Source organism: Ixodes scapularis, unplaced genomic scaffold (assembly GCF_016920785.2).
Source record: "Ixodes scapularis isolate PalLabHiFi unplaced genomic scaffold, ASM1692078v2 PGA_scaffold6__148_contigs__length_123643588, whole genome shotgun sequence".
Classification (NCBI taxonomy): domain Eukaryota; kingdom Metazoa; phylum Arthropoda; class Arachnida; order Ixodida; family Ixodidae; genus Ixodes; species Ixodes scapularis.
The window spans coordinates 85,910,258-85,920,205 of record NW_024609881.1 but is presented as its reverse complement, the minus strand read 5'-3'; the positions used below and the strand labels follow the sequence as shown (position 1 = coordinate 85,920,205).

At 43.2% G+C, this 9,948-nt stretch overlaps 1 protein-coding gene across 1 annotated transcript; it reads right to left on the bottom strand.

The window, feature by feature from the left end:
- Positions 1 to 340: 340 nt before the first annotated feature.
- On the bottom strand, positions 341 to 9,715 carry LOC8040095 (hydroxyacid oxidase 1-like). The gene is made up of 8 exons (XM_029994475.2): positions 9,555 to 9,715; positions 8,026 to 8,180; positions 6,840 to 7,095; positions 3,782 to 3,912; positions 2,957 to 3,048; positions 2,183 to 2,341; positions 1,505 to 1,574; positions 341 to 408 (listed from the first exon to the last, which is right to left on the bottom strand). Exons 1-8 carry the CDS (start codon positions 9,713 to 9,715, stop codon positions 341 to 343), a joined length of 1,092 nt encoding a protein of 363 aa, XP_029850335.2.
- Positions 9,716 to 9,948: the final 233 nt, after the last annotated feature.

The window sequence follows — 9,948 nt, the reverse complement described above, 5'->3', positions numbered from 1 at the left end:
TTTGCGAAGAGCGCGTATTTGTCTTTTATGCGCAAAATACAACATCGTGAAAAATGCTGTTGATCAATTTAGTCTGCCTCAGACATGAAAAACGTTGTGTAAAGTTTTATTGTTCCACTTAAAAAAAACAATACTGGTTGCACAACTTTTCCGGCTTCTCTGCCGTTCCAATTTTACGGGAGTATGCTAATGGTACCTTTCGGAAACCCAAGAGCTCTTCACCAGTGCATGTCACAAAGCATATGCGATGTATGAAATGATGTATATTGTGTAGACATATTGACCGGGACTGAATCTTTGAATTTCAAAATGAAACATTCAAAGCCTGCGTTGTGAACCTTCAAGGTTGAGAGAAGTCGTCTTGATGAACCACCATTTCAGGTCGTAGTTGGTCGATAGAAGCGCAGCCTGAAAAAAAGAAGAATAAAAATAAAATTAAAATAAAAATGAAAACGCATATTTTTTGTTCCAATCCTTTTCGTATAAAACATATTGTACTCAATGTTACCATGAACTTCGAAGCAAGGGTAACGTTTTAAGTACATATCTGCTGAAGCTAAATTGCATATCATATACAAAATAATATATATTGTTAGCATGATGATGCCGGCAGCAGAAAGGACAGGAGAGGAGCCAATGGTTGAACACAAAGGATTGAACAAGGCCCGGCCAGCACATGGCACTTAGCGCGAGATGGTCGTGCGTGCCACGGCCCCCTTCGTCGGCATCTCCTTCCTCAGGATATTGCTACCAGTATCTATCCCTCGTTCTTTCTTTGTACAGGAAACACCGACGTTTCATGCAATGCTGTTTTTCGCGTAATGCTATTATAGTTAGCATACTTTGCGCAGTGGTGGTACTAAAAATTGGGCCATTTACTGTAGTGTTACGGAATCATAATACAGCACTCACAGCCCATAGAAACTGCAGAATAATTGTATACAATCCGTACTTACCTTGCATATATGTTCACATGAGGCTAAGAGAGCATTTTGTTCGGTTTGCAAGCTGCTTCCACAGCCCGGGCTAGCGCAAAAAGTCAACGTATTTCAAGCCCTTCGAAGTTTGTTCTAGCAGAGTTCAGACATCGGGAAGTAAGTCTGCTCCAAGGAATGAGTAATTCCTATATTGTAGATGAGAAATTAAACCAGTGCAATACGACTGCTAGCCTGGGGTCTTTAAGATTGCGCCATCCATGCGAGCGTAGTGACGCACTAAAACATCCCAGTAGGATACTCATCAAAAACGAAACGGCCAGGGTTGGGGATTAAGCACGTGGGCTTCGGGTTCTGCGGCGCGAACCTTTTATAAAGCCTTCATCTGGATCAAAGCTAAAGCTAAATAAAGCGCAGTTCTGCTCTCAGGCCGCACTAGTAAAATTGAAAGGACACGTTGCTAATACCCGCACAAAAAAACATAGATGAAACATGATGATCTAAATGTGCCACTCGACTAATCAGTGACGACTTTCTGTTCCACTCGTGACATGGGAAACATCCCTCACCTATGAGTGCGAGTGTCCGATCCAGCTCTTGTCTCAAGATTTCGAGCATCTCTCTCACGCCTTCTTCACCCTGGGAAGACAGATTTACATCGAGATGTTAGAGCGTTATGGCATGTTTATTGTTACTCTTTTCTTGAAGCTTTGGGCCGTGCTAAGCCTAACAATATCCAACTGCCCTTTAGTTCGCAGAAAGCTGAAACTTAGCAAAGCCGGCAATTTACTAGACGTATTTTTGGCGGTGAAAAGACTAGTTATAACCCCAATATCAATACGAAGGATCCAAACAATTGTGTTTTGAACACTGCATGTGTTTAATGGCTGGCATCTAAAAAAAATGTAACGCCCCCACCAAAAAAAAAATAAAAAAAAAATAAAGAAGAAACATTTTTACGTATTTGTTATTTTTATCGGACTTATGTTTCGTCAAGTTTAAACAAACGTATATTTTGTTAAAGTTGGTGGGCGAGACATCGCCGCTAAATTTAGTTTCCTTCCACCCTAAACCAACCCCAGAATTTCAAAACCAAAGTAAAGCGCGCAAGTCCAACGCATTCTGCGCATAACGGTCTTATCATTAGGATGAAGGTAGTCGGCAAAATAAATGTGGCGGAAATTACAGAAAAATATTACTCCGTCTAATCAGCATATGATGTGTCGATAGTATGGAGGATGACTTACGTTGTAGGCCAGCGCCCAAAGAACCGGGCGCCCAACGAACACTGCCTTGGCTCCAAGTGCCAGCGCCTTGACTACGTCGGTTCCGCGGCGGACTCCGCCGTCCACGTAGACCTCGACGCGTCCGCGGACTGCAGTGACAACCTCAGGGAGGACTTCAATCTGCAGCATCCAGAAAAATACGGAGCTTACTTCGGGAGGCTCAAAAATTTAAGTTCTTAAACTGCCCATGAAGACGAAGACGCTCCTATTCCCGAAACGTCACATTACAGCCCATGCATGTTTTCGGGCAAAGTCACGGAAAGATAAGCTGAAGCGACCTTGCGACGACCGAGAAAAAACCAGGGGCTCGCTCCGAGGCGAGAAGCTCGGTATGTAACCTCGGCGCAGGCTGTAGCCCTCTTCACTGACACCCATTCCTTTCAAGGTGTCAGCAATCGACAGAGGCTTATTGCGCACAAGGCGCCGTGTAGCCAATATTTCGGTTTCAGGGCAAGAAATAACCAGATGGTAGAAATTACTCCTCAGACCTTTGCCCGTCGTTGGTTTGGAACGCAACACCTTAAAATTTTAGTTCTTTGCTGATCAGGTCGTCAGAGGGGAGTGCGCTTTGAATGTTTTTGTTTTTTCAAGCTAGCTGAACTTCGCGTGCTCGGCCTCTAGGTTAGCGCTCAGTCGTCTTAGCTTATGGTTTTCATGAGTGTTCTTGCAAGCACGAGTCACGGGAATTGCAAGGAAATCCACAATGCATAACGAGAGATGTTCAATGTGACGTACAGTTGCTGGTACACCGTCCAGCTGCCGCCCACCATGGTTGGAGACCAGTATCGCCGAAACACCGCAATTTATTGCTTCTTCAGCATCTTCGGCTGTGTTGGAAGGAAAGCAATCGTCCCATTTAAAATGATCCGTAGTTTGAACGCCTATTTGTTTATGGCAGCTAGGCAAGGCTAAGTGAACACGTAGAATTATTTCCATATTAGCAGATAAGTATTGAGAAGAAAAGATATGGCTCTCGAGATTTTGCATAGAGAACTAGGAATTTTACATGCCGCCTTTTTTCACGATCAGAGCCAACATCGAAACAATCTGTCGTAACTTTTAAAGCAAAAAGTTTTGAAAGGTGACTGAAAAGCACTTCGAACGTACAGCCGCAAATTGTGAGAGTTACAGGTCCCTTCTATCGTCACTATTCACAAAAAGGATTGGCATATGACACATTCGATAGTGTCATGTACCTAATGGCTTCATACATAGGAAACTTCTTTTTAGCTTTGGCATGCTTTTTGGGTATGAATTTTATACATTCCCTAAAAGACATCCTTTTAAACACCCCTACCCTTTCTCCTTCTCGGGTTGTTGCTACCATAGAGATATTATACCCATTTTTGCCGCATTGATGTCGAACAGATATCAAACTTAAATTCGAAACACAAACCGTTCTTCATTGCGTCAAATGTGAAGCAGCGTTTGCCTGCCACAATTTTTAGCGAACTTTTCTTTCGCGCTGAAAGTCGGCAAAAAAGATCACACCCCAAACACGTTCGAGCCCAACTGGGACCACTTGAGAGTGGTCGCAATCAGACCGAATTCGGTAGTTACCATTGCAAATTCCTTTAGCGATTACGGGGAGCTTCGTAATGCTCTTCAGCCATGTAACGTCGTCCCAGGTCAATGAGGGATCTAGAAATCCCCCGTACGCGTAAGCCTTGTTCGGAATTAATCCGGCGAAGCTGAAAAAGAAATGCGATAAGGATTTTCATTTTGTGCTTGCTCATTTTACTAGGCGATTGTTGTAGTTTCTCGATGCTTGAAGCAGAAACACTAATATTGCTAAAACGTATTAATATTTACCAGCGAAATCCAGGGCTAATAAACGCCTAAAACGCGAGCGGTTTAATTTAAGTTGCACTTTAACCCTGCAAGCATGCCTTTGGAGTGGGGATCGGACAAATTAAATTTAGCGTTTTCCGGAAACTTACTCTCTTAGGCGAAAACAAGCAAACGAATACTTTTCAATACTCAATGAACGCAGCTTATTGATCACAAGTTGTTTACACCTATTGAAATTATCTCCTTAGTTTCCATTCATGTTGAAATCTACTTTCTAGCTAAAAAGTCTGACAACGTGCAGTGTTTTCACTGAAACCAACTCACCACGACTGACTTCCTTGGGGCTAAATGGGCATCATAAATCAAACAATATTCTCCAGTTTTGCCATGAGCAGCCCCGATAGACTACAATATCCTGCTAAACTTCAACACAAATCCAAGCATGACGAACGGGCTGGTGCCATATTCGTGCAGGCTTATGTTTCATACGACTGAACAACTTAGACAGGCTTGCAATTGCACCTGCTTCCTTCCACGAGTTCAGGTGTGATGGATACGGCCTGATGCTCCGCATGCGATCATGCGCACACCGTTATACATACGAAATGATACTAGGTTTGATGTCTGGAATTTTAAATTTTGTAGTGTATATTTTATCTCACATACATCTACGGTGGTGACAAATCCTAATGCGCGAGCGCATGGCTTTAGATAGTGCACTTAGAGGGGCCATGCAACGATATTCGCTCGGAATGTTTTTGTTTTTTACTTTACACGTCTTACTGACACTATTGGGACCCAAGTGTACTCGCACGCAACGTCACTGACCGAGAAACCTCTTTGTTGCGTGTAATTGCATGAACAAAAGCGAGCGTTTTCTTTCAATATGAAGACAATGACCCACTGCCAAACGCGTACGGGCGGTGGGCTACAGTGCGTCTTCGGAGACTCCGAACCAGAGCGGCCGTCTCCCCGGCAGTCCGGGCTAAGTTCGAGAGATGTGCGCTCAAGACAGATGTAGAAAAAGAACGCGCTGACGACGGATCTTGTAGATGATGCACAAATGAACAACAGGCCACAAGTGCCCATCTCTTATGGGACTGTGTGGAGATCAGCCGGGCGTGGGAAAAAACAATTCGAAAACTGCAACCCAAGCTGCGCCCGCGATGCCTTCGGGACTGGACACATCCGAGGGGCGCACTGCAGAACCGCAAAGCCACATTAGACTCGCTGCTTGACTTTGTCGCGACAGCAAACATCCAGGACTCCATCTGATTAGTGACATTTCTGGTACCCCCCTCCCTATCCGTACCCCATTCCCCCACCCCCTCTCTCCGACGTCAGGAGACATTTGATTAGAAAGAGTCGTACGCGCTTTGCTTTTTTTTTATTAATAAAACAAGTTAGATCAATCAATCAATCAATCAATCCCTCACAAAACTTGAAGACGTAGTTTGGAGGTTGCAGCGTCCCCCAATGAGGCATTATAGTCCCCTAGTGACGATACTTGAATATGGCTCAAAGATTGGGCCAGAGCATTGCATGAGCACTCTATTTGGGCTCGTGATATTCAATAGCTCGACAAGCATTCGGTTATAGTGGCTCGTGTTCAGTCGCTCCAATGACGACAATAGCCGAACCATAAAAATGTCTGGAACCCTGCGCGTGTCTTGTGCTTTGCCAACCCTAACGCGTGGCAATGATCATCACTGGCGGCATACAATCGACTCCGGGCCACCTGGCCACTTATCTGGCTGCTAGTTGAGGGCGTGTACGCTGCTTGTTTTTATTTAATATTTTCCTGTGACTTCTATTACGTGTCGTGAAGAACGAACACGTGTTTCGTAGGTAATTAAAGTCAGGGGTTCGTTCTAAGTTGTATTTGCGCAAAGTACGAAAATCGTTGCATCGCCCCTTTATATGCGCGAGTTCTCGCGATAACACATCGTTCCTGCTGACCAATATTCACATCCCTCTATCTTACTCTGCACTCTGGAGATTTCGGAGATGGAATATAGGTGGCCTTCACGACGCAGCAGTATATTGTATAGCAAACAACAGAATCCAATTATGTTGTTTAGACCTAACACAATCCGGAGACAGCAAGAAGCAAAAGGCGACAGGCACAAAAAAGTCGCGTTTGCTTTTTTTTTTTTCTTTAATCTCGGGGTTGTGTCATATCTAAACTACACCAGCTAGTTTTTACGCCCTCACTTTCTGTTCATTGTGTCTTTTTTCCCCTTTTTTATTTGTTAACCGCACGCGGGTAGCAAAAATCAATTCAGCAACTTTGGTACGCCCATCTGACACGATATAGAAAAAGTGGTTCTATGGAGCCGATCGTCAATGAGCTAACTGTGTAACGTCACTAAAAAGATGCCAAAGTCTGTCGAACCTTATATCAATAAAAAATTTTGGTTTCGTTAAACTATTTTGCCAATATCGGGGTGTTCAGTGATTCTAGGTTTGACCATTTCGGCCTGATTGAGCTAGTTGTTACATATTCGTAAGTCACACCTACAAAAATACAACATTTTCGGTGAGCCGCGCACAGGGAGCTTGTAAGAAGAATTTTAGCGGGTGACAAACTTAATATTTTTTGTACATTTTTTGACAACTAATAGGCATTTTGTGTTTAGCTGAACAACCTGTGATGCAAAAACCAATTACGCATCTGAATGAGTGTACTAAAGCAAATTTGTTAGTCAGTCGTTTTGTCCTCTTCTGGCCATTCTTCGTTTTTCTCTATAAGTTCAAACTGACCCTTACCCAATCTGATAAGTATATATTTCTGGCGCAATGTAATTAACTTTACGTTTCAACGTACTTAGCAACCTTCGGCGTTTTGAACTTGTTTTTGATACGGGCAATTTGCTTTCCGGCGATGGGCATGTCAACTGTCAGTACAAGGGCCCTGTATCCGGCTCTTTCGGCGCGTTCCACAATGTCTCTGGTGATGCTTCGGTCCTTGAAGATGTACAACTGGAGCCACTGGAGCCCGTCCGGTGCTGCCTTCTTCACGTCTTCGATAGTGATGCAGCTGAACAATCCCTGCATCAGAAGGGTTCTTGCACTCTGAGCAGCTGGACGGGGGAAAGAAGGTGGTGCACTTTGGTTCACTGTCGATCATAAGCTGTTAGGCTGCAAGATGAGCGTCACGCGCTTGCAAAACTCGCGGTAGCCACCCGCGCAAATCCTTACAGCATTTGATTGCGCTACCTGTAGCTTGGAGCACGTAGGCTTCTGTCACGCTGCTAATATCCTATCGTGCATCAGGCAATTTTCAGAATTTTTTCTTGCGCAAACTGAGGAACGCTACTTTTTAGCAGATTACGGGTACGGGTTAAAAGGTAGCATGAAAGTGTTCCACCCCTAACTTTCTTGGACTTCAACGCCTCGCCGCATGCACTAAAATTAAAAATTTTAACTCAACAACCAAAATTCCAATGTTCCCCGGGAATATTTTACGAGGCAGCAATAAAATCTCAATTTGCTGTAATTAAACTTTTGGAGGCGTATATTTTTTATTGCAGTGCTTTACGAACGTCTTTTTTTTATTGAATTCTATGGGCCACGTTCACAAAATTGTCAAATTCTGCTTTTCTCGACAAAAAATCGTAATTTGCTCGAGGACTGTAATTGCCTGGGTATCATTTAACAAAATCAATTAGAATTTTGATATTTTCTTGAAAAAGGTCTATTCCATGGAGTGTCCCGGGAAGTTGGCCATGCTGCTTGATTAAGGCTCCACAAAAAGAAACTAGATTACGTTTATAAATTCCTTTAGTTATATATATTATATATATATATATATATATAAACGAAAGACATTAAGGTGATTTCTTGTTTACGCCAACTCTGTTGTACCATGCGAGTACTCTGAACTACAAGCTCACTCGTATCCGTCGGAATCTCTCGTTATAGATTGAAGAAAACAAAAACGCTCAAAATGCCAAAAAGACACGATGGATGCTGCACGGAAGATGCCTGTGCCGAGACATTGATTTTCTAACCCCTGGCGGTGGCGGTCTCCCCGTCTCGATGCGCCAGATTCTGGAAAGCTGTTGGCGAGATTCCAACTGGCATGGACACCACTTGATCCTCCAGCAGGGTTACCTCCATGTTTCTCTGGGCCACGTCACGGAGTACCCTAGGCCTTAGGCGTAGTCTAAGTACGCGGGCAAAAGAACGAAACGTTTGGAAAATAGTAAATATTAAGGTGGGCTAGTTGGATATGCATATATTACTAATAAATAGCGCGAAGGTCAAGTACACACTGACAGAGAAGACGCTAGACAAAAATACAAAAACAAGTACGAAGGACAACGCCCGGCTGTGATGCCCTACATTCACCGGGTATCACACAAAATAAAAACGCTGGCTTCCAGATCTGACATCCCTATTGTATTTTAAGCACCAGACAATCTAAAAAAAACTTTGTTCTAAGGAAAATTCTCTTCAGGAACGTCACAATGAATGTGGTCTGCAACAGAAGCAAACATATATACCTTGCCAAAGTCAGGTTATGTATGAAATGCTTTTCACCTGTGGCAGAATACACATAGGTCAGTCAGGCCGCGGAGTAAACACCAGGTTATGAGAACGTCCTTCTTCACTCAATTTGAACACCAGCGGGACATCTCGGAGCGCACATAAGAGACTGTAACTGCGAACCGATACTAACAGAAACAACGGTCGTTGGAAGGTACCAGGAGAAAATATCTAGATAACTATACGGGGCGATGATTATCAAAGAAAAGAAAAACTCGTGCGTCAGTGCGCCAACAATGGTATTAACGGACAAATAACTTAATTAAGTTTACCTTTCTACGTGAGGTTGTTTCAGTGGATTACTGTCAGCAACTTCTTTTTCTTTCTTTCTGACATTTCCTAGTAATTTAAAAAAAAAATTAACTTCCTTTTCCCATTAAGGCAATTTTATTTTGGGAAGGTTACTACATGCTAAAAGGAAAGAAGAGAAAGGAACGTTACTTTTTTCTATTCTTCGGTATGAGTATCAAAACGACAGTTGTGAGTTAGCGCTTGTTCCGTCAGTGTGTACTTGACCTTCGCGCAGTTTATTATTAATGTTCAAGAATTAGCTTTATTTGCTGCACATTAGTTGGATTGGGCTCAGCCATCTTGATTGTTGGTTGGCCCGAGTCACATAACATAAATGGAGGGGCAGCGGTGCAAAGGTTTATCAGAAAGTTATCTCGTGAAACACCAAGTACAACCATCTGTAGCAGGGGACTAAAGCTCTTAAAACCATAATGCCATCACTTAACTATCAAATAAAATTTCAGTGAAAAGAAGGTAAAAAGGAGGACTTATATATTAGGCCTACTTGAATAAACATTTGAGTATCACAGGTGCCAGTCATACAACTTGCCTCTCTGTCAGTGCAGCGATTTAATAAATAGGACTAATTTGAGGTTCATGCTAACACCATCGATAATCACAGGCCTCTACAAGCAATATCATCCACCAAATCTTAAGACGCCACTCATTTCCTAGCACTTAAAAAAATCTATTGTTTTACCTGTGGTACGCCATCTTGTTCTCACGCAGCGTCTGCTCCGTGTCTGCACCGCCGTTGAAATAGCCGGCCGCGGCGATGCTTAGTTTCGAGCAGCCGAGACGTTCAATGTCGTCCACTGTTGCCACTAAGTCATCCGTCATGGCATGCTCGGCTGTGGTCATCTTACAATAAGTATTCTAGTTGCAAGGGACTTCTAGAGGACCCAATGCTCTGCAATGGATAAAGGCCGGCTGCTGTTTCGTCGAGCTGTGGAACACTAAATGCCTGAAACGCATGCGTTATTATTATTTTAAAGTTGAGTGGTTTATGTTAGTTAATAACTGTCGGGACAAGGCAGCTGAAAAACACGGTATATATCGCACTCCCAATTCCGAATTTTCTGTTCCTGAGAAGC

Coding starts and splice junctions, on each gene's coding strand:
- LOC8040095 (XM_029994475.2), bottom strand. CDS start 9,715: ATGACCACAGCCGAGCATGCCATGACGGATGACTTAGTGGCAACAGTG. Junction 3,049..3,781: donor CGCTAAAGGAATTTGCAATG/GTAACTACCGAA, acceptor CTTCCAACACAG/CCGAAGATGCTGAAGAAGCA. Junction 1,575..2,182: donor TTTGGGCGCTGGCCTACAAC/GTAAGTCATCCT, acceptor CTGTCTTCCCAG/GGTGAAGAAGGCGTGAGAGA.